Raw genomic sequence first — 25645 nt, 5'->3', positions numbered from 1 at the left:
GTAGAGACTGTCCAGTTTGACCAATGTACATGGCAGAGGGGCATTGCTGGCACATGATGGCATATATCACATTGGTAGATGTGCAGGTGAACGAGCCTCTGATAGTGTGGCTGATGTGATTAGGCCCTGTGATGGTGTTCCCTGAATAGATAGGTGGACACAGTTGGCAACGGGCTTTGTTGCAAGGATAGGTTCCTGGGTTAATGGTTCTGTTGTGTGGTGTGTGGTTGTTGGTGAGTATTTGCTTCAGGTTGGGGGGCTGTCTGTAGGCAAGGACTGGCCTGTCTCCCAAGATCTGTGAGAGTGATGGGTCGTCCTTCAGGGTAGGTTGTAGATCCTCGATGATGCGTTGGAGGGGTTTTAGTTGGGGGCTGAAGGTGATGGCTAGTGGCGTTCTGTTATGAAGTGACCTGTAGCTCACGAAAGCTTATGCTCAGATAAATTTGTTAGTCTCTAAGGTGCCGCAAGTACTTCTTTTCTTTTTGCGAATACAGACTAACACGGCTGCTACTCTGAAACCTGTAATTATGCAGATTACCACATGATAATTTATCCATTAAACAGTTCACCACAAATTTTAAAGAGACATATAAACAATGCCCTTACTTCAAGGTTCATCTAAAAGTTAGCCTTCCCTTTTGATCTCTGCAGCAATAGCTATGGCAATAGACAGGAACTGTCTGTTTACACTGTCAACATCTCTGAGATATAAGTAAACACATAGAATTAGTATTACCTGTAACTTCTAACAATACAGGTTTGCACTTCAAAGTTCTACTCCAACCTAGTCGAATGACCTCGTTATCATTTACATATCTTCCTAACAAGTCTTTAAAGGTCGAGCTTGGGTCATCCAGCCCATGGATTTGTTAACCCTTTCTGGCCATGTGCCACATTTTGCTCAGATAATGTCACAGGGGACAAATGATTGTTCTGTGGGAGAACCTCCATTCAGGGGCCCCACCTCCATCGCAGAGGTCAGGAAGGATAATGAACTTCATTATGAAATCTGCACAACATTTTAAAGTTGAAGTTTGTTTTAATGCAAATTAGCCTCTTAAATTATTTGCAAGAAATGTCACCTGGAGCTGTACAAAACTTGGCAGTTATGCTGAGACTGCAGGAGGAATTTTTGTGGCCAGCAGTTTCTGAAGTGCAGCTGGGGGAGAGTCAAGAGAAGGTTTAATTTTCTGCCATGGCCAATACCACAATTTTATAGAAGAGAGGTCTTAGGGGTATTAGATGTTTATCCCGTGCCTGCTTGTCAGTTCACTCTGTTCTGAATTTCCATATTAAACTGCTTGTAAATGGGTCTGTGTTTTTTTTTTACAGATGGCTCACCCAGATATGGAAGAAGGAAATCTGGCAAGAGATGAACTTTCCCATGGTAAGAAAATGACATTAAAAGCCTTGTTGTGCCCCCATTGCTGCCTTTATGCTCCACTCAGCTTTCCCTGTAGTGGAAAACGAAAGTCCCAAAAATGATAGGTTTCAACTTACAGGTCAGATATACCTTTATCCACCTGAACAGCTACAGTGGCTCCCCGGAACAGATGAACGCCTCCCGACCTGGATGGGAATAGGCTGTCGTGAGTGCAGATGTGAGCTCCTCAAATAGGAGAGGGAAATCCAGGTTTCCAGGACTACCAAATGTTCTGTGTTTCTGACCAAATGGCAGGTTGTTTGTTTGTCTATTTGAAAATTGTTTTTATTTTTGATGACTCTGGAGTTATTAATGGTTGGAAAAGTAAGAGACTGATGATAGTGTGGAGTAGAGCCAGGTATATGGCAAAAAAAAAAAATTGTGCCAGCTTCGTTGCTCTGCCAATGTACCTCAGTCCTGATGTGCAATCTCCCCATTATTCCAGTTCTTCCCTCCTCTCCATGGCTCTGCCAATGCACAGCACACTTTTCCATTGATAGGATTCCCATACAACTCTGCCAGTTCACCTTAACTCTCACCTGCAGGGACAGGCTGCAGGGATGTCAGCCAGAGAGGGGATTACAATAGTCAGGATGCAAAATGATCAAGGCATGGGCAGAAGTTTTGGTGGTGTAGCCAGAGAGAAAAGGTCACATCCAGGAGACACAGTGCAGCAAGAAATGGCAAAATGTATATAGAGCTGGTAAGTGTGGGTCAGAAGAGAAGGGGGAGTCAAAGATGAAGCCAAGTGTATGGGTTTGAGTAACAGGAGTTTTTGGGGAAAGATCAGGAGCTCACTGTTGGCCATATAACATTTCAGCTGATGGCTGCACATCCACAAGAAGAGGTCAGAAAGTTGTGTTGACATAGATCAACATATCAATTATATATTAATTCTATTGATTACGTAAGAATTCCCATTAACACTGTAGGGTTTTGTAGATTCTAGTCTCAAAAACAGGCCCATAGTTATTAGAATTGCTATTAATTTGGCGACCCCAATGTGCAGGGTTGCAACAGTCACACTTAGGAAAGACCTGTGTTTATTTGTAATAGTTTTATTAATACAGTTAGCAAAGTTACAAATGCTCCATCCCAGCAAAGTAGATAATACAGCATGAGCATCCATATACTCACACCTAAAATGTTAGTCATCATCCTCATCACATCACCAGTGGTCGTCCTCCTGGCATCTCCCAAGGCACAGCAGCTGGGATACAGCTTTTATAATGTGTTATGCTGAAGCTACTATGCGTGATGCATATTCAGCAGGAGCTTCCCCCCTTTTCCTTATCTGCATTTCCTCATCCTACTAATGTTGGGGTGCCCTTCTCCCAGAGGTTAGTAGTCCTTTTACCTCAAGCTCCTTGGCATACACGTCCATTAGTTACCACGGCGTTCCTGTGGTCAGACATGTGCTGATGTCCCTAACTTAAAAGTATCTCAAGCTGGTATAAACTAACACCTTGTGGTTACCTGTCAGCAGTTTCGGCATTACAGCCCTCTGTCTTGTGTTAGCTTATGATTTAGGGTTACTCCTTGTTAACTGCTTAAGCTAAGGCTTTTTAGGCCTTGATTAGTTTAGCTAAGCTATTGTCTTACAGACCTTGAGGCCTGTAGGATCCTGGCATTATTGCCTTGACTTAAACCTATGCCTTACCTAGCAAAAACTTATACCTATAGGCGACAGATATTAGTTTGGTTGGAGGGAGACAGGTCCAGAGTAGACAGGTGGATTTGTGCATCGTCAGTATGAATGGGTTTCAAAGACATATTTGCAGACGAGATTGCTCAGAGATGTAGTGGGGAGAGAGAGAAGAGGAGGGTGCCAAGGACAGAGCCCTAAGGGACCTCTACTGAAAGAGAGAGGAGAAGAAGAAGACCCACCCAATGAGACACTGAAGGAGTGATCCAAGAGGTAGGAGGAGAACCAAGAGAGGATGGCATAAGGAAAACCCAGGGATGATCGGATTTGAAAAAGAAGATTGTGGGTGACAGTGTCAAAGGCCACCCATAGATAAAGAAGGAAATCTGGTCAAGAAAAGATCATTAGAGACTTTGGTAAGAGCCATTTCAGTGCAGTATAGGGAGCAGGAGCTAGACTGAAGGGGTAAAAGAGGTGGGATGGTAATTTGAAGGGGCGATGGGGTCAACACTGCAATTATTTTATGACGATGGTGATGATGACACACACACGTGTTATGAGAAGGAGGCTGATGAGAGCAAGAGATTGAGAAGGGTGAGGGCAATGGCGAGAATGGGGGATGAGGAAGGTCAAAAGGCTGGAGAGTGTGGGGGTCACTGGGGCAGGTGGAGGAGAGTCTTAGTATCTGTGACAGAGGAAAAGGAGGAGACTGTGACAGGAGGTGATGGAAGAAGGGGGGAAGAGGGGTTTCCTTGGATTTTTGTCAGTTTTTTCTTTGAACTAACTGGCAGAATGCTGTGCAAAGAGGGAAGAAAGTGTGTGGAAGAGGGTGAGGGGTTTAGGCGGCATTCAAAAGTTCTGAATCAGTGGCTAGGGTTATGGGCACGGGAGTCAATGAGAATGGCGAAGTTGTGCGGCATCACTAGAGAGATAACAGAGTTGAAGGAGGAGTCAGAATTACTACAAGTCAAGCTGAATTAGCTCATGCCAAGGTAATTAAAATAAATAAGAGGTTTTTTAGTTATATAAATAAAAAGAGAATAAGGAAGGATGAGGTGGGGCTGCTACACCATGTGGATGGGAAAGAGATTAAAGATAATCTAGCTGTGGCCCCAAAACTAAATACTTTGCTTCAGTTTACAATAAGGATGATAATATGGAACATGAACATGAAGGCAGGACTGCTGATGGAAATGAGTCTGTAGAAATGGAAATTATCACATCTGAGATGGAAGAAAAAACATAAAGAGCTTAATGAGCTCAAACTGGGGGAAACGGATAATTTCCATCCCAAAAATACTAGCATATGAGATTGCTATTCCAATGCTAAGGATTTTTAATAAATCTGTCTATTTGAGGGTGGTACCATATGACTGAAGAAGAGCTAATGGCATATCTGTATTTAACAAAAGGGAAAAAAAGTGATCCAGACAATTACAGACCTCTGAGTCTGACCTCAGTAGTATGCAAGGCTTTAGAACAAATTGTGAAGGAAAGAATAATTAAATTCATGAGGTAAATGGTCAAGGGGATGTAATGTGACATGGCTTTACCAAAGATAGATCTTGCCAGATTAACCTGATTTCCTTCTTTAAGAAAATAACTGATTTTTTAGATAAGGGAAATGCACTAGATCTAAAATACTTGGACTTCAATAAAGCATTTGATACAGTACCACTTGAGAAATGATTAGTGGAATTAGAGAAGATGCAAATCAGTACAAGAATTGTCCGGAGGAGAAGGAAGTGGCTAAAGGGGAGGAGACCATGGGTTGTGCTGAAAGGTGAATTATTGGGCTAGAGAGAGGTTACTAGTGGAGTTTCTCAAGGGTCAGTCTTGTCACGAATTGTATTAAATATTTTTATTAATAACCTTGGCACAGGAGTGTGCTAATGAAAGTTGCTGCCGATACAAAATTGGGAGACATCATCAATACAGAGGAGGATCAGAACATTATATAGGAAAATCTGGAAGACTGGAGTGACAGAAATGGGATGGAATTCAATAATACAAAGTGCAAGGTCATGCACTTTGGGTCTAATAGTAAGTATTTCTGCTACATCCTGGGGGATCATCAGTTGGAAGCGACAGAAGAGGAGAGAGACCTGGGACTGTGGGTCAATCACAGGAGGACTACAAGCCATCAATGTGATGCAGCTGCAAAAAAAAGGCAAATGCGATCCTAGGATGTATCAGTTGAGGTATTTCCTATGGAGATAGAGAAGTATCAATGCCACTGTACAGGGCATTGGTAAAACGTCATCAGAATACTGTGTTCAATTCTGGTCGCCCATGTTGAAGAAGGATGAATTCAAGCTGGATGAAGAATGAATTGATGTGTAGGGAACAGCTACTAGGCTGATCAGAGAGGAGATCTGTTTACTCTCTATAAATACGTTAGAGGGGTAAACATCAGGGCGGGTTAAGAGCTATTTAAGCTAAAGGACAATGTTGAGACAAGAACAAATGGGGATAAACTCAAAGACTTTAAGCCCAGAAGAGACCATCATGATCATCTACTCTGACCTCTTGCACATCACAAACCACAGAACCTCGGTGCCCCCCCCCCACATTCCTCTAATAGACCCAAAACCTCTGGTTGAGTTACTGAAGTCCTCAAATCATGATTTAAAGACTTCAAGTTACAGAGAATCCACCATTTACATTAGTTTAAATCTGCAACTGTCCTATGCTTCAGAAGAAGGTGAAAACCCTCCGGGGTCTCTGCCAATCTGAACTGGGGGAAAATTTCTTCCCAACAGCAAATATGGTGGTCAGTTAGTCCCTGAGCATTTTTGCAAGACCTGGGAAAGAATTCTCTGGAGTAACTCAGAGCCCTCCCCATCTAGTGCCCCATCACTCTGCTTAACTAACTAACTAAAATAATTCCTCACCTTCTGATGTATTTATAGAGAGCAATCATATCTTCCTGGGCCGTCCTTTTGTTAGGATAAATGAGCCAAGCTCTTTTAGTCTCCTCTCATAAGGCAGATTTTCCATTCCTCTGATCATCCTAGTAGCCTTTCTCTGTATCATTTCCAGTTTGAATGCATCTTTCTTAAACATGGGAGACCAGAATTGCACAGAGTATTCCAGATGAGGTCTCACTAGTGCCTTGTATAATGGTACTAACACTATCTCTACTGGAAATACCTGGTGCATCCTAGCACTTCATTAGCCTTTTTCATGACCACATCGCACTGGTGGCTTATAGTCATCCTGTGATCAACCAGTACACCCAGATCTTTCTCCTCCTCTGTCACTTCCAACTGATAAGTCCCCAGCTTATAGCAAACATTCTTGTTGTTAGTCCATAAAGTGCATGACCTTGCACGTTGCGTGATTAAATTTCATCATTTCTATTACTCCAGTTTTCAAAGTCATCCAGAGCTTATTGTAGGATATTCTGCTCGTCTGTATTGGCAATACCTCCCAAATTTTTGTCATCCACAAATTTTATTAGCACACTCCCACTTTTTGTGCCAAGGTCACTAATATATTAAATAAGATTGGTCTCAAGACTGATCCCTGTGGAACTCGACTAATAACCTCCCTCCAGCCTGACAGTTCACCTTTCAGCATGGCCCCTTGTAGTCTCCCCTTTAACCAGTTGTCACCATGCCTCAGTGGGTCACAGATGAGAATAACAGATTCAGGATAAACTGCTGAGAAATAGTCTGCCCTATTAGATTACACCAAGCCAGCAAGAAAAGTAAACTTCTATCTCACCACACTGGTTAACAAGAAGTCAAAAATGCAGTCTCCTTAGGCATTCCAGCCCTTATTTCATCACCCAGACATGAGACATTATGATGAGTGGTTACTGAAAACCAATTTCATCAAAGGGTCTTTCTGATCTCAAGAGTTCAGCCACACAGCCAGATCAATATGTAACTCAGATTTTACCCAATAATCATGCTGTTGCCAATCCTTTAGTAACTAAAATCTAAACATTTATTTATAAAGAAGAGAAGAGAGTTAAAATGGTTAATAGATAATATACATAAATCATTGCAAATTTCTTGCATCAGGTTTGAAGCAGTGATCGAATAAACTGCTGGCTTGTAAAGTCTCTGGTAGCTTCCAAAGTTCAGTATGCTCCTTTTAGTTGTAAATACACAGTCCAGAGAATCAGAGCAGGAAAGAGAGAACATGGAGAGGATTGAAGGGTCTTTTATACCCTCTGCCATGTGCTTGGAATTTTACTGTCCCAAAACAAAGCACACAGCACAGTTTGTGTACAATCTATGGGGCTGCGGCAGGGTTGTCTGAGGAATGCAGGCCTCTTGGCCTAAAGAAGGGGAGTACTGCCACCTCAGGGGTGGGGTGGCAGGGGGGACATAGGCCCTCCCAATTCCATCACATCTCAGCCCAGGGCCCTAACAGCGGAGTGATCTGCCACTGGGTCAGCAGGGATCTGCCCATAATACGCTGACCTTGTATCAGGCCAGCTTTCAACCCAACAGTTGCCTGGTTTCCCTGGGCTGCTTCCTACTCTCCCCCTGGGCATACCTCGTCCAGGGGTCATCCTCAGTCTCCCCGGGATATACCACCAAGGACGGCGGTAGCAGCTCCTCAGCATCGGGAGAGGCAGAGCTCTCTGGAAGATCGTGCAGGCCCTCCGGGCAGCTGCGGTTCTGTTTGGCATCCCACTCCAGCAGCAGGGAAGACACATCTGTCGCACTTGGCAGCTCCCTTCCAACTGAGCTGCTGGGCCGGCATTTCATACTTCCTGTCCTGCCCCTCTGCTTCCAGAGTGCCGGGCTTGGTCCTCCTGGCTCCACCCACCAGGTGGCTTGTGGAGTTCCCTCTGCATCCTGAGGGAGGCCATGCCTCCTTGCTACATGGGGTAAACAACTGAATAAGTTTTAAGAGAGATTGGGACAAATATATGAGTGGGATTGTATGATGGGATTGCTTCTGATAGGGGCAGGGCTCAGTAGTCCTGGGGCTCACAGCTAGTTTATGTCTTATATTTCTAATGGTTCCTCATGGTTTCGGCTTCAACAAGCTACTAGCTGTGGTCAGGAAGGGATTCCCCACAATGTATTCTGCTATTTTTTAAAATCTCCTTCTTTAGAAGCATCAGGGATGGCCATGGCTGGAGATGTGACATTAGAAAGGATGCGCCAGGGCTCTGAGGTAGCATCGAGCATCCTGGCTCTGTGGATGAGAGGAGAGCAGTGGACGTGTTATTCCTTGACTTTAGAAAAGTTTTAGATACAGTCTACCACAGTGTTCTTGCCAGAAAGTTAAAGAAGTATGGGCTGGATGAATGGACTATAAGGTGGATAGAAAGCTGGCTAGATTGTTGGGCTCAACGGGTAGTGATCAATGGCTCCATGTCTAGTTGGAAGCCGGTATCAAGTGGAGTGCCCCAGGGGTCGGTCCTGGGGCCAGTTTTGTTCAATATCTTCATTTATGATCTGGAGGATGGTGTGGATTGCACCCTCAGCAAGTTTGCAGATGACACTAAACTGGGCGGAGAGGTAGATACGCTGGAGGGTAGGGATAGGATACAGAGGGACCTAGGCAAATGAGACGATTGGGCAAAAGAAATTTGATGAGATTCAACAAGGACAATTGGGACGGAAGAATCGCATGCACTGCTACAGACTAGGGACCAAATGGCTAGGCAGGAGTTCTGCAGAAAAGGACCTAGGGGTTACAGTGGACGAGAAGCTGGATATGAGTCAGCAGTGTGCCCTTGTTGCCAAGAAGGCTAACGGCATTTTGGGCTGTATAAGTAGGATCATTGCTAGCAGATCGAGGGACGTAATAATTCCCCTCTATTCGACATTGGTGAGGCCCCACCTGGAGTACTGTGTCCAGTTTTGGGCCCCACACTACAAGAAGGATGTGGAAAAATTGGAAAGAGTCCAGTGGAGGGCAACAAAAATGATTAGGGGGCTGGAGCACATGACTTATGAGGAGAGGCTGAGGAAACTGGGATTATGTAGTCTGCAGAAGAGAAGAATGATGGGGGATTTGATAGCTGCTTTCAACTACCTGGAAGGGGGTTCCAAAGAGGATGGATCTAGACTGTTCTCAGTGGTATCAGATGATAGAACATGGAGTAATGGTCTCAAGTTGCAGTGGGGGAGGATATTAGGTTGGATATTAGGAAACACTATTTCACTAGGAGGGTGGTGAAGCACTGGAATGCGTTACCTAGGGAGGTGGTGGAATCTCCTTCCTTTGAGGTTTTTAAGGTCAGGCTTGACAAAGCCCTGGCTGGGATGATTTAGTTGTGGATTAGGTCCTGCTTTGGGCAGGGGGTTGGACTAGATGACCTCCTGAGGTCCCTTCCAACCCTGATATTCTATGATTCTCTGTCTCTAGTGCTTGGCTAGCTGGTTCTTGCTCAGATGCTCAGGGTCTAACTGGTCACCATATGTGGGGTTGGGACAGAATTTCCCCCCAGTCAGACTGGCAGTGAACCTGGGTGTTTTTGGCCTTCCTCTGCAGCATGTTGGGCATACATGTGACCTCCCAAAAAACTGGTCAAGCACAGCCGCTTGGTTATAGAGCTGTTTAACTTCCTTAACAGCTTTCACTCCGTCTGAGACCCTCTCAAAGCTATCCACACTGGACCTTTCCAAAGGAAAGTTAGTGGATCCATTCTCAACAGAAAATTTCTGGCTGTTAGGAACTGAAACAAATCTCTCCATCAATAAACCATTGCCTTCTACAGACAGAAATTCATCCTGATTTACTTTAATCAAATCACAAGTTCCACGCCCTTCAGTTGCAGCAAACTGCTTGCAAAGCCTACCCTGATGATTTTTCTCTTCAGGAATCTTTCTAAGCAACAATTCACCTTTACTCTGCTCCACAGAAGCATTGCTCTGCTGAGCCACTACCAACTCCTGAGTTTCACCTACACCCAGAATCCCCTCTGGCCCATCAGGCGAATTCCTACACAATCCCCTTGTGACTTTGCACTCCATAATGCTATATAGAAATATGCTTATGAGTGTAAATATGACATAACTGGAATATGTTTGATGCTGGATATGACATGTAACATATCTTTGCAAAGGTTATGATCTATTGAATATACTCATACTATTTGTATGCATGTATCATTTTTTATATCTGAAGTTATGAGCGTTGGCTTAATGCTTGTATTTAAAGTGTTTGCTGTAGGAAACACATAAGGCAGATTTGGCCAATATAGTGTGAAGGGGTTATTCAGGTAATTGGAAGTACTTAGCTGACAATGGACTTTGGGAGATGCCAATCCACAGCTTTCCTGGGAACGTTCAAACTAACATGTACATAATGGCATCGGCCTGCAAAAAGCTGAATCATTCATGGACATGTGACTTGCCCAGGTGGCTACAAACTCCATCTTGTTGCTGTGACTCTGCACAGAAGAACAGAGGAGTTTCCTCCCACAAGAGAGAGAATCTGAAAGGCCCTGGAAGCCTCTCCATTTGGTTTTCAGCTGGCTCAAGAGATGGCCTCTCCACCCTAAAGGGATGCCTGAAAGAAACTGGAACAAAGGACTGTAACTACGGGGGTGTGAGTGATTGGTAGTCCCAGGCCATAAACTACAACGTTGGTCTGAAAAGGATTGGGCCCAGACTAGGAAGGAGTCCAGTCTGTGAAAGAAGCTTATTGGAACATCTCTGAGGGTGAGATTTCATCTGTAAGTAGTTTCTTAATGTATTAGGCTTAGACTTGCGTGTTTTGTTTTATTTTGCTTGGTAACTTACTTTGTTCTATCTGTTTTTACTTGGAACCATTTACGTCCTTTTTATACTTAATAAAATCATTTTTGTTTATTAATTAACCCTGAAAAAGCCATTAAACCTGGGGGAGCAAACGGCTGTGCATACGTCTCTATCAGTGTTATAGAGGGTGGACAATTTATGAGTTTACCCTGTATAAGCTTTATACAGAGTAAAACAGATTTATTCAGGGTTTAGGCTCCCAGAAAGACTGAATAATGGGTGCTGGGAAAGGCCCTGTTAACTGAGAAGCCCCTGGGCTAAGTGAATCTTAGTTTCTGTAAACTTCAGCGGGTGTGGCCCAACCTCTTGGTCTGTGCTAGAGCCGACTGGCGTGTCTAGCTCAGCAAGACGGGAGTGGAGGGAAGCCTTTTCTGGCAGGGGGGTTTGTTCTCAGTGGTATCCCAGCACATCTAGTGACAGTCTTGAGGGAGTTTCTGTGACCTCATCCGTCACACCCCTTTCAGGCAAACTGCTAGATTTCATAGTCAAAAGGTCAGAAGCATTCTCTTTTCCTTTGCCATTTTCCTCATAGCCACTGGCAACATGCCAGTTGTTAGGCTCAACACACACAAGTTCAGGAATCATTTCTTTCTTGTTACAAGTTTCCTCACTGTCAGTGGGTAACTGAGTCAAATCACCTTTATGCTGTCCTTGTGCCCTGGCTAGGATATCATTATGATCAGACAGAATTGTCACCCTTACCCATCAACACACCAGCAACAGGCAAAATAAAAGTGCCAGAATTGTCTGTTCTCTGGGATTCTTCCATGACACTAACTGGATGTAACCTTGTTACAGTGTCATTCTCCCTAGCAGACACAAACTCAAGATGATCCTTGTCCTGGGCTTTAGTTGTATCCAGAACCAACCCTGGGACAACAGACAAATTCTCAACCATCATAGGCTGACAGGCTTCTCCTGTCTGCTTTACAGACAAGGAACTGGAGAGACACTCTCCTTCAACGGACAAACAGCTTGGAGATTGGAGTAGCTCCCTCCATGGGCAAGACATTACCCCTAACAGACACAGGAATATTTCCTTCACTGTCACAATTCTCCACACAGGTAGCAGGTAAGGTGTAGGGACACTCATGTTCCACTAACCTTGCCTTCGCAAACTGCTGATTCGACAAAGCCATCTGCTCACAAGGCTGCCTAGGCTCATCCAAACTTTCCTTGCCTTCCTCTCCCTTGTCCCAGCACCCAAGGCTAGTTACAGACAAATACTGGGATAGTGGGGCAGCTTCCTTACCAGGCAAATTGCCACTCCCAACAGATAAACTGTTGTTCTTCACACTGCACTGAGCTGCTTCCAGCAAATCACCTTTTTTGGGTTCATTTTTACAGCCTGTACTAGCCAACAATCCATCATCCATTAAAAATCTACCTTTTCCTTCCTCAGCTAGGGCTTTAACCTGATCACCAACTTTAATCTGCTTTTGAGAAACATTTTCCGGATCATGAGTTCTCTCTGTGCTTGATCTAATTCCTGATTCACTTCTGAGATATTAGACAGACATTCAGAAACTTCATTCACATACCAACAGCTATTTTCCACCTTCCCCAGGTTAGAGTCGCCCTCTCCCTGGTCATAGTATCTTGAGTAGTTTTGTATCATCTGCAAATTTTGTCACCTCACTATTTACCCCTTTTTCTAGATCAATTTTCTTCTTTCTTTGCCTTTCCCTCTTCTCCTGTCTCATCTTTGCCTGTGTTTGTCTGTGTTTGTTTGGGAAAATTCATGGTAAAAAAATCACAGCTTTGTACATCATTGACAATATTTTGGTTACAACCTATTTAGTTGTGTTATCATAGCTGTAGTAAAATTGCCATTATGAACGTAACAATGTCACTGTCATCACTTCAGAAGGGTTAAAGAGACAATGCTGATTTTGTAAGTTAAATTTTCCTTGTAGCAGGTAGTTGATAGATTAGAATATAAAGATAAATTAGAAGGTTTATCCTATCCTCCCCATAGGCTATAACCCTACCTGCTAACTCATGGGAAAAATACAAACTACCTTGTTTTCCCTGGCAGTTTTACCTGGAGTTAGTTAAGAACACACCTTTTTCCTAATGATGATGCACCCCTCAGCGAAACATTTACATATGTTTTAAAATTCTTTTAAGAAATGCTACCAACCTCCCCACACTCTGCCAGCCCAACACCCATCGCAAACATACACCTCAATCATCGTGTGTATTATTGTATAGATAAATCACACACGTTGAAACTACAAAACCAGGTTCTTGCTCGTGGTTGTTAACTAGAATTTGAAACTCCATTTAGATATCACCCACTGGTACTTGGCAAGGTCTATTCATTCATCCAGGAGAACATGTAGAAAACGTAACTAAAAAAATCAAAATAGCTCCACCCAAAAAAACTGCTACAACATAGGGAGGAAAAAACTATCAGAAATACTCACTTTGTTAAATCAGTAAGGAGAATCAAAACAGCATTTAGCTCTTTTCTGATCTTGTGGGTGGCTCTGAAAACAGTCTTTGAGTTATTTTATTTTTAAATGTTCTTTTTAGCACAGATTTGGAGCTCTCATAACTTTTGGGGTCAGTTTTACTTGCTCTTGGCTTCGTGGCTCTTGGTTTTCTTAGGCAGAAGCAAGGCTTGTATGCTGGGAAAGACACCACTGTGAGAAACTGCGGCTTTCCCCAGCAGTTATTTGAGCTCCTCGTCATTATGGATGGTGAGCTGGAAACCATTTGAGCAAAGGCTGAGGGAACTGGGTATGTTTAGTTTGGAAAAGAGAGATTAAGGTAGGCCATGATAGTGGTCTTCAAATACTTGAAGAGATGCCATTAAAAAAAGATGGAGAAAAGTTGTTCTCTCTTGCCACAGATGGCAGGATGAGAGGCAATGGGTGTGACGGGATCCCTGGGGTGCAGCCTGGGACTGTGGAACTGCTGTGCCCCCTTAACTCTCCAACCTGGGCTGTCTCTCACAATGCTTTGCTAATGACAAGCAGCAAACCCCTCCAGGCACTGTGATCACTCAGCACAACCGCATGTGGAGCCCCACATCCAGCTAGATGGCATGAATGCTCCCAGAGCCACTCATAAATCACACAGAGAGAGGCACCAGCTGAATCCCCCCCAGCTCCCGGCACTGTACCTCAGGAATATACCATTTTGCACTGATCAAGACGAGTAGTGCAAATTTATTAATTGGTTCACCACTTCATCGATTGAAAGTGGATGTACACCAGCCTTTGTAAACCTGAGCAAACACCCTTACCAAACACTTCAGCCAAACTCACTGATAAAGATAAATAATAGTTAAACAAATTTATTGACTACAAAAGATAGATTTTACGTGATTATAAGTGGTAGGCAAAAAGTCAGAGTTAGTTACCAAAATAAAATAAAATATAAGCATGCAATCTAAACTCTCAAGCCTATTACACAGGGCAACATCTAGATTAAGCAGTTTTTCTCACCCCACTGGACATTGCAGTTCATAGTACACAGATTTCACTCTTGAAACCTGGGCCAGTCTCCTCCATTGGAGTCTTCAGTCTTCTGATCATCCTTGTTGCTTGCACCATAGGTGGGGAGGGAGAAAAACCAAGCATGGGGACCATGCATTCTGATTTATACCCTTAGTCCCATGTGCTTGGAGAACACAAGTCCAGGCATGTCTGGTGGGCATTGCTCAGTCACAAGGTGAATCAATACTCCTGTGTGTCTCCTGTGAATGAGTCATTGAATTGTAACTCCTCTGCTGGACAATAGCTGGTGATGTCTTTTCAGCTCCCACCCGGGCATTGGTTACCTCTTCCTTTGTCACTGTCTCTGGACAGCTAGTGTCTGGGCACTTCCCAAACCAACAGCATATTTTAGTGAAAACCATACGTGATGTTATCTGTCTATAATATAACATCTTATGAAATATGACACATGGCCAGAAAAGGGTTAAGGAAAATCTGCAGGCCAGCTGAGCCATGGTCGACCTTTAAAGACTTGTTAGGAAGATAGGTAAATGGTAGTTGGGTTATTGCATTAGGTTAGAATGGAATTTTGAAATGCAAACCAGCATTGTTAGAGCCATAGAAGGGTAGGTGTTTGCTCAGGTCTTGTGATGTAAACAAACAATTCTTGTCTGTTACTCTAGCTTTGATTCAAGATCCAAAAGGAATATTAACATCTGTGATGACACTTGTTTGAAATAGGTAGTATTATTGTCTACATGTCTCTTTGAAGGTTGTGGTAAACTGTATATGAACTGTTCAATGGATAAATTACCCGATGCTAATTGCCATGATGTTTGAGAGACAAAAGGGTTAACCCGAATTGTTCTCTCAGGCCAAGAGATTGCTCGAAATTTATAAAGACCCTAGGACACGATCCTTTTTTATCTCATATCTGCTTGAATGCTTATGGGAAAGCTGCAAGCTACAAAGAATGAGATCCAAGGATTCCTGGTGCCCCATAATGGACATTGACTTTATAGCTCTGGACTGATCTGAAAAGGATTGTCTGAATCTACAAAGCTCAACAACTCTACGTATCTGAATCTCAAGAATTGAGTTCATATCTGTATGTATATTGATCTTTTAACCAATATTCTCTCCCTTTTCTTTTTTAATAAATTTTAGTTAATAATTGGGTATAAGTGTGTATTTTGGGTAAGGTCTAAGTTATATGTTGACCTGGGAATGTGGCAGATCCATTGGGATCAGAAGAACCTTTTCTTTTATATGATAAAATAAGATTTTTCAGTAATCATCATCATATGTTGACATGTGTACCTGGATGGCGGCCTGAGTCTGGGTGCTTTAAGGGAACTGCGTTGTTTGAATTTCTGAGTAACCAGTGAGGTAATACAGGTTTCAGAGTAGCAGCCGTGTTAGTCTGTATTCACAAAAAGAAAAGGAGTACTTGTGGCACCTTAGAGACTAACAAATTTATTTGAGCATAAGCTTTCGTGAGCTACAGCTCACTTCATCGGATGCATCCGGTTCTGGTCCTGGGCTCTGGCCACGTGATGGCGGGAGCTGGCCCTGGATGCCAACCCCTGGCCCTGGCCACATAGCAGCGAGTGCCGAGCACTGGCCCCTGGCTTCAGCCACGCAGCCCCGGGCTTCGGCACTCAGCTCCAGCTCTGGCCGTGTGGTGCTGGGCACTGGCCCCAGGCATCGACCTACAGCTCTGGCCACACAGCAGTAGGCTCTGACTCCCAGCTCTGGCCATGAGGCTCCTACCCCTGGCTCTGGCCATAGGCACTGACCCCTGGCAGCAGGCTCTAACCCCCAGCTCCAGCCACGTAACTCCTGCTCTGGGCTCTGGTCACAGGCACTGACCCCTGGCCATGCGGCAGAGGGCGCCAACTCCAGCTCTGGCCACACTGCAGCAAGCTCACCACCCACCCTCATCATCCCTGACTCCTGCTGCCTCCCCCGGCCCCACATTCAACCCCACCCTATCGTCTCTGGACCCTCCTGCCTTCCTGGCCCCGCATTCACCCCCCAAGCCCTCCCAAGCCCCCTGGCTGCCTTCCCTGACCCCATATTCATCCCACCATTGTCCCTGGCACCTGCTGCCTCCACCTCTGACCTCCCCACCCAGGGCCTAACTTGTCCTGGGGCTTGCTGTGAAAAGTGATAGGTGTATGTTTGTGAATGTCACTTATTGCTTTTCACAGCCTCCCATGGAGCTATTAAGTGTCCTGTGAAAAGTGATACTAACAAATACACAAATATCACTTTTCAAAGTGTTATTTTTATTACCGAGTCTGCAAAAAGAAACCCTACTTAACTTACAATGATTTGGATGTGGATCTGTGCATATTTATTTATTCCTAAAGTTAATTAAATATTTTAGGAAAACGTGTCAGTGTGGCCACCAGCACGAGTTGATGGCCGCCTTGTGAGGCCACCAAACATTTTGTTGTGAGAACTCCTGTTTTTTGACTCTCTCCCATGTCATCAGTCACTGGGTTTTCTTTCCCTCCCATGCTCCCTTCAGTGTGGGCTCTTAATTTAATCATGTTTCTGGGAGTTTGGTACCTCAAGGTTTGGTGAGATAAGGGTCCAGGGGGATCCTGCACATTGGCGGGCCCTCTGGGGAGCTGTCTCCCAATCCGAGGGCAGTACATATGGAAAAAATCCAGCTCCCTTTTTGGGGTTACCCTGAGTTTCCTCCTCCCAGCCCTGAGTCCTTCCCTGCCTCCTTTTCCTAGAGGACTGTGATCTCTGTTCCCTGGGCGAGGTGTGTTTACCCTTTGATCAGGTGCACCTGTCCCTGCAGCTTTTCCATAACTGCTCCCTGTGTCTCACCAGCCTGGGGGAAAACACTCCCATCTCTGTCAGTTGGGTCATTTGCATTCTCACAAACCATCACCTGGCAATTTTCTGGTCTCAACTCATCTGCTATCACAGGCATTGGAGCTACATCTTGGTTTAAAGAGACAGCTACTTTCCAAAAATTTATCCGAAACAGCATCCTGAAAAACAGGATACCTGGATTGGGGTTCCCCCTGTCACCTCTTTCTCTGTCCCTAGGAAGTCGGCTGTGTCTCCAGGAGGTCGGTTACACACTTCCCTCTGAATACCTGGGTCACAGGCTGACTGCCTGGGTGTTCAGATGCTGTCTCATCCATTTGGTCCTGGGAATCCTCTCCCGAGTGACCAGTGAGGAGACATTCCTGTACCCCCACTATTAAGACATATTTCTCTGTCCTCCTTGAGAAGGGGTCCTTACCTTATTCAACTGCAAAATCCTGCCAGCTAACAACTGGGACAGTTTCCTTAATCACTGACAACACCTCCCCTGCCCCTGATCCTGAAGGCATGCTGCCTTCTGCAGGAAAGGAGCTAGTCTCAGCCCCTCCCATACTTGGAAGCACCCTGCTTCCCTGTGTTACAAAGTCACAGGAATCCTCACACACCCCAGTGGTTTCTGAGGTTCCCTCTCCCTTCTCTGGGCTCCCCTCTAAGACACATTTCTTTATGCTCCCTAGAGCGGGGACTATCTCTGGTTCATCATTCAATCTTTAAAAAAGGGAAGAAGGAGGATCCTGGGAACTACAGGCCAGTCAGCCTCACCTCAGTCCCTGGAAAAATCATGGAGCAGGTCCTCAAAGAATCAATCCTGAAGCACTTACATGAGAGGAAAGTGATCAGGAACAGTCAGCATGGATTCACCAAGGGAAGGTCATGCCTGACTAATCTAAACGCCTTTTATGATGAGATTACTGGTTCTGTGGATGAAGGGAAAGCAGTGGATGTATTGTTTCTTGACTTTAGCAAAGCTTTTGACACGGTCTCCCACAGTATTCTTGTCAGCAAGTTAAGGAAGTGTGGGCTGGATGAATGCACTATAAGGTGGGTAGAAAGCTGGCTAGATTGTCGGGCTCAACGGGTAGTGATCAATGGCTCCATGTCTAGTTGGCAGCCGGTGTCAAGTGGAGTGCCCCAGGGGTCAGTCCTGGGGCCGGTTTTGTTCAATATTTTCATAAATGATCTGGAGGATGGTGTGGATTGCACTCTCAGCAAATTTGCGGATGATACTAAACTGGGAGGAGTGGTAGATATGCTGGAGGGGAAGGATAGGATACAGAAGGACCTAGACAAATTGGAGGATTGGGCCAAAAGAAATCTGATGAGGTTCAATAAGGATAAGTGCAGGATCCTACACTTAGGATGGAAGAATCCAATGCACCGCTACAGACTAGGGACCGAATGGCTAGGCAGCAGTTCTGCGGAAAAGGACCTAGGTGTGACAGTGGACGAGAAGCTGTATATAAGTCAGCAGTGTGCCCTTGTTGCCAAGAAGGCCAATGGCATTTTGGGATGTATAAGTAGGGGCATAGCGAGCAGATCGAGGGACGTGATCGTTCCCCTCTATTCGACACTGGTGAGGCCTCATCTGGAGTACTGTGTCCAGTTTTGGGCCCCACACTACAAGAAGGATGTGGATAAATTGGAGAGAGTCCAGCGAAGGGCAACAAAAATGATTAGGGGTCTAGAGCACATGACTTATGAGGAGAGGCTGAGGGAGCTGGGATTGTTTAGTCTGCAGAAGAGAAGAATGAGGGGGGATTTGATAGCTGCTTTCAACTACCTGAAAGGGGGTTCCAAAGAGGATGGCTCTAGACTGTTCTCAATGGTAGCAGATGACAGAACGAGGAGTAATGGTCTCAAGTTGCAATGGGGGAGGTTTAGATTGGATATTAGGAAAAACTTTTTCACTAGGAGGGTGGTGAAACACTGGAATGCGTTACCTAGGGAGGTGGTAGAATCTCCTTCCTTAGAGGTTTTTAAGGTCAGGCTTGACAAAGCCCTGGCTGGGATGATATAACTGGGAATTGGTCCTGCTTCGAGCAGGGGGTTGGACTAGATGACCTTCTGGGGTCCCTTCCAACCCTGATATTCTATGATTCTATGATCTGCAACCTGCTGGCAGCTAACTACCTGGACAGTTCTCTCCTTGGCAGGCCCTATACTCCCATCCCTCATCTGCAATGCAGGAGCAGGTCTCAACCACCTCCACACCTGGAAGCATGTGGCTTCCCGCTGCCGCAGAGGAATTAAGGAGGCTTTCTCCCATTCCCCAAGCAATTCCTGAGACCTTACCCTTTCCCTTGGGGGTCCCAGCAAATACTTGCTGTGGGCAAATACCTTAACCTGAGCTACACAGAAAAAAGCATTACCAACAAGAAGGTGTTCCATTACGCCCACAGTCAAAATACTTTCCTTCCTTCCCACACCACATGGTTTAGACACAACAAATCCTGCATCGTGGCAGGGGATTAGATTGCATGACCCTTGCAGTCCCTTCTAACGCCGTGGTTCTATCGTTCTATGATTCTGGTTTCTCTTGTTGTCCTGAGCAGCATCACCAGCCAGCTGGAGAATCTCAGTGGTCAGATACTCCAGCAGCATAGCCATATAGACCAGGTCTGTAGCCCCACCTTGCTCAGCAAAATAACCCTCCAAGAGCAGCCGATGACCATGGCCCCCTGGGAACTGAAATCCAGCTTGAAAGGAACCAGACTTGGAGTATATCTACACTGCACATTATTTCAGCCACATGTAGAGTCCAAACCTGAGTAGCCCTCTCCCTTCTTCCCCTCCTCAACATGGGTATAAATCGTGGTGTACTCACTGAGGGATGGCTTAGGCAGGTAGAGTACACATACACCTGAAAGGTGTGGGTATGTACTTGAGTTCACACCCTATCTGGCTCTCTATTCGCCCAAGCCATGCCTCCATCTACACTGCTGTTTTTAGCTGGGTAGCATCCCATTGCCTCCCTGCTGCCAGAGCCTTTTCTTGCTACAGGGAAAGACACCAGCAGCTGGGAGGCAGCCAGGAAATGCTCTGGCAGGGGCGAGGCAGCAGGGGCAGGCTGAGGCTTTCCCTGCTGCCTCCATGCCACCAGAGCCTTTCCTCATCCCAGTGAAAGGCTCTGGCAGTGCAGAGCTGCTGAGGCCATTTTCCACTGCTTACCCCGCCAGAGCCTTTCATGGACACGTGCAGCTCCACACCCCAGTGTGAACACAGCCTACTTCTCACTGCGACATGCAGCTACACCTGTCCTACATGCCGCCGAAAGTAGTGTCTCCTTATCTATCCCTTTCTTAATGATTCCCAACATTCTGTTTGCTTTTTTGACTGCCGCTGCACATTGAGTGGATGTTTTCAGGGAACTCTCCACAATGCCTCCAAGAGCTCTTTCTTGAGTGGTAACAGCTAATTTAGACCCCTCATTGTATGTGTATAGTTGGGATTATGTTCTCCAATGTGCATTACTTTGCATTTATCAACACTGAATTTCCTCTGCCATTTTGTTGCCCAGTCACCCAGTTTTGAGAGATCCTTTTGTAGCTCTTCGCAGTCTTCCTGGGACTTAACTTCTTGAATACTTTTGTATCATCTGCAAATTTTGCCACCTCACTGTTTAACGCCTTTTCCAGATCATTTATGAATATGTTGAATAGGACTGGACCCAGTATAGACCGCTGAGGGACACCATTATATACCTCTCTCCATTCTGAAAATGGACCATTTATTCCTACCCTTTGTTTCCTATCTTTTAACTAGTTACGAATCCATGAGGACCTTCCCTCTTAACCCGTGGCAGATTATTTTGCTTAAGAGCCTCTGGTGAGGGACCTTGTCAAAGGCTTTCTGAAAATCTAAGTATACTATATCCACTGAATCCCCCTTGTCCACACGCTTCTTGTACCTCCTCAAATAATTCTAGTAGATTGGTGAGGCATGATTTCCCTTTACAAAAACCACATTGACTATTCCCCAGCAAATTATGTTCATCTATGTGTCTGACAATTTTGTTCTTTATTAGTTACCACCCGTTTGCCGAGTACTGAAATCAGGCTTACTGGCCTGTAATTGCTGGGGTCACCTCTGGACCCCTTTTTTAAAAATTGGAATCACATTAGCTATCCTCCAGTTATTTGGCTGAGAAGATGATTTAAATGACAGTTAGTAGTCCAGCAAATTCACATTTGAGTTCCTTCAGAACTCTTGGGTGAATACCATCTGGTCCTAGTGACTTATTACTGTTTAGTTTATCAGTTTGTTCCAAAACCTCATTTAATGACACCTCAATCTGGGACAGCTCCTCAGATTTGTTACCTAAAAAGAATGGCTCAGGTTTGGGAATTTCCCTCACATCCTCAGCTGTTAAGACTGATGCAAAAAATTCATTTAGTTTCTCCACAATGATCTTATTGTCCTTGAGTGATCCTTCAGCATCTCGATTGTCCAGTGGCCCCACTGGTTGTCTAGCAGGCTTCTTGCTTCTGATTTACTTAAAGAAAATTTGCTGTCACTTTTTCAGTTTTGGCTAGCGGTTCTTCAGATTATTTTTTGGCCTTTCTAATTATCCCATAGAATCATAGAATATCAGGGTTGGAAGGGACCTCAGGAGGTCATCTAATCCAACCCCCTCCTCAAAGCAGGACCAATCCCCAACTAAATACCTTAACCTGAGCTACACAGAAAAAATCATTACCAACAAGCAGGTCAACAAGGAGGTGTTCCATTACGCCCACAGCCCAACTAAATCATCCCAGCCAGGGCTTTGTCAAGCCTGACCTTAAAAACCTCTAAGGAAGGAGATTCCACCACCTCCCTAGGTAACCCATTCCAGTGCTTCACCACCCTCCTAGTGAAAAAGTTTTTCCTAATATCCAACCTAAACCTCCCCCACTGCAACTTGAGACCATTACTCCTTGTTCTATCATCTGGTACCACTGAGAACAGTCATAGAATCATAGAATATCAGGGTTGGAAGGGACCTCAGGAGGTCATCTAGTCCAACCCCCTGCTCAAAGCAGGACCAATCCCCAATCAAATCATCCCAGCCAGGGCTTTGTCAAGCCTGACCTTGAATCTCCTTCCTTGGAAGTTTTTAAGGTCAGGCTTGACAAAGCCCTGGCTGGGATGATTTGATTGGGGATTGGTCCTGCTTTGAGCAGGGGGTTGGACTAGATGACCTCCTGAGGTCCCTTCCAACCCTGATATTCTATGACTGTTCTCAGTGGTACCAGATGATAGAACAAGGAGTAATGGTCTCAAGTTGCAGTGGGGGAGGTTTAGGTTGGATATTAGGAAAAACTTTTTCACTAGGAGGGTGGTGAAACACTGGAATGCGTTACCTAGGGAGGTGGTAGAATCTCCTTCCTTGGAAGTTTTTTACCACCTCCCTAGGTAACGCATTCCAGTGTTTCACCACCCTCCTAGTGAAAAAGTTTTTCCTAATATCCAACCTAAACCTCCCCCACTGCAACTTGAGACCATTACTCCTTGTCCTGTCCTCTTCTACCACTGAGAATAGTCTAGAACCATCCTCTCTGGAACCACCTCTCAGGTAGTTGAAAGCAGCTATCAAATCCCCCCTCATTCTTCTCTTCTGCAGACTAAACAATCCCAGTTCCCTCAGCCTCTCCTCATAAGTCATGTGTTACAGACCACTAATCATTTTTGTTGCCCTTCGCTGGACTCTCTCCAGTTTATCCACGTCCTTCTTGTAGTGTGGGGCCCAAAACTGGACACAGTACTCCAGATTAGGCCTCACCAATGTCGAATAGAGGGGAACGATCACGTCCCTCAATCTGCTCGCTATGCCCCTACTTATACATCCCAAAATGCCGTTGGCCTTCTTGGCAACAAGGGCACACTGCTGACTCATATCCAGCTTCTCGTCCACTGTCACACCTAGGTCCTTTTCCGCAGAACTGCTGCCTAGCCATTCGGTCCCTAGTCTGTAGCTGTGCATTGGGTTCTTCCGTCCTAAGTGCAGGACCCTGCACTTATCCTTATTGAACCTCATCAGGTTTCTTTTGGCCCAATCCTCCAATTTGTCTAGGTCCCTCTGCATCCTATCCCTGCCCTCCAGCGTATCTACCACTTCTCCCAGTTTAGTATCATCCGCAAATTTGCTGAGGGTGCAATCCACACCATCCTCCAGATCATTAATGAAGATATTGAACAAAACCGGCCCCAGGACCGACCCCTGGGGCACTCCACTTGACACCGGCTGCCAACTAGACATGGAGCCATTGATCACTACCCGTTGAGCCCGACAATCTAGCCAACTTTCTACCCACCTTATAGTGCATTCATCCAGCCCATACTTCTTTAACTTGCTGACAAGAATACTGTGGGAGACCGTGTCAAAAGCTTTGCTAAAGTCAAGAAACAATACATCCACTGCTTTCCCTTCATCCACAGAACCAGTAATCTCATCATAGAAGGCGATTAGATTAGTCAGGCATGACCTACCCCTGGTGAATCCATGCTGACTGTTCCTGATCACTTTCCTCTCGTGTAAGTGCTTCAGGATTGATTCCTTGAGGACCTGCTCCATGATTTTTCCGGGGACTGAGGTGAGGCTGACTGGCCTGTAGTTCCCAGGATCCTCCTTCTTCCCTTTTTTAAAGATTGGCACTACATTAGCCTTTTTCCAGTCATCTGGGACTTCCCCCGTTCGCCACGAGTTTTCAAAGATAATGGCCAATGGCTCTGCAATCACATCCGCCAATTCCTTTAGCATTCTCGGATGCAACTCGTCCGGCCCCATGGACTTGTGCATGTCCAGCTTTTCTAAATAGTCCCTAACCACCTCTTTCTCCACAGAGGGCTGGCCATCTACTCCCCATGTTGTGATGCCCAGCGCAGCAGTCTGGGAGCTGTCCTTGTTAGTGAAGACAGAGGCAAAAAAAGCATTGAGCACATTAGCTTTTTCCACATCCTCTGTCACTAGGTTGCCTCCCTCATTCAGTAAGGGGCCCACACTTTCCTTGGCTTTCTTCTTGTTGCCAACATACCTGAAGAAACCCTTCTTGTTACTCTTGACATCTCTTGCTAGCTGCAGCTCCAGGTGCGATTTGGCCCTCCTGATTTCATTCCTACATGCCTGAGCAATATTTTTATACTCTTCCCTGGTCATATGTCCAACCTTCCACTTCTTGTAAGCTTCTTTTTTATGTTTAAGATCCGCTGGGATTTCACCGTTAAGCCAAGCTGGTCGCCTGCCATATTTACTATTCTTTCGACTCATCGGGATGGTTTGTCCCTGTAACCTCAACAGGGATTCCTTGAAATACAGCCAACTCTCCTGGACTCCTTTCCCCTTCATGTTAGTCCCCCAGGGGATCCTACCCATCCGCTCCCTGAGGGAGTCGATGTCTGCTTTCCTGAAGTCCAGGGTCCGTATCCTGCTGCTTACCTTTCTTCCCTGCGTCAGGATCCTGAACTCAACCAACTCATGGTCACTGCCTCCCAGATTCCCGTCCACTTTTGCTTCCCCCACTAATTCTTCCCTGTTTGTGAGCAGCATGTCAAGAAAAGTTCCCCACCTAGTTGGCTCGTCTAGCACTTGCACCAGGAAATTGTCCCCTACGCTTTCCAAAAACTTCCTGGATTGTCTATGCACCGCTGTATTGCTCTCCCAGCAAATATCAGGAAAATTAAAGTCACCCATGAGAACAGGGCGTGCGATCTAGTAGCTTCTGCGAGTTGCCGGAAGAAAGCCTCATCCACCTCATCCCCCTGGTCCGGTGGTCTATAGCAGACTCCCACCACTACATCACTCTTGTTGCTCACACTTCTAAACTTAATCCAGAGACACTCAGGTTTTTCTGCAGTTTCATACCGGAGCTCTGAGCAGTCATACTGCTCCCTTACATACAGTGCTACTCCCCCACCTTTTCTGCCCTGCCTGTCCTTCCTGAACAGTTTATAACCATCCATGACAGTACTCCAGTCATGTGAGTTATCCCACCAAGTCTCTGTTATTTCAATCACGTCATAATTCCTTGACATCACCAGGACCTCCAGTTCTCCCTGCTTGTTTCCAAGGCTTTGTGCATTCGTATATAAGCACTTGAGATAACCTGCTGATTGCCCCTCATTCTCAGTATGAGGCAGGAGCCCTCCCCTCACAGACGTTCCTGCCTGTGTTTCCTCCCGGTATCCCGCTTTCCCACTTACCTCAGGGCTTTGGTCTCCTTCCCCCGGTGAACCTAGTTTAAAGCCCTCCTCACTAGGTTAGCCAGCCTGCTCGCAAAGATGCTCTTCCCTCTCTTCGTAAGATGGAGCCCATCTCTGCCCAGCACTCCTCCTTCATGGAACACCATCCCATGGTCAAAGAATCCAAAGCCTTCTCTCCGACACCACCTGCGTAGCCATTCGTTGACTTCCATGATTCGACGGTCCCTGCCCCGTCCTTTTCCTTCCATGTGGAGGATGGACGAGAACACCACTTGCGCCTCAAACTCCTTTATCCTTCTTCCCAGAGCCACGTAGTCCGCAGTGATCCGCTCAAGGTCATTCTTGGCAGTATCATTGGTGC

General features: G+C 45.5%; 1 protein-coding gene across 1 annotated transcript in view; it reads left to right on the top strand.

The window, feature by feature from the left end:
• LOC141981953 (GTPase IMAP family member 4-like) overlaps nt 1–25645 on the top strand; it is a 42864-nt gene that overhangs the window by 5361 nt on the left and 11858 nt on the right. Inside the window, exon 2 of the mRNA XM_074943567.1 lies at nt 1333–1387. Coding sequence (XP_074799668.1) covers nt 1333–1387 — 55 coding nt within the window. The remainder of the gene's footprint in view (nt 1–1332; nt 1388–25645) is intronic.

Source organism: Natator depressus, chromosome 2 (assembly GCF_965152275.1).
Source record: "Natator depressus isolate rNatDep1 chromosome 2, rNatDep2.hap1, whole genome shotgun sequence".
Lineage (NCBI taxonomy): Eukaryota > Metazoa > Chordata > Testudines > Cheloniidae > Natator > Natator depressus.
This window is presented reverse-complemented; position numbering and strand designations above follow the sequence as displayed.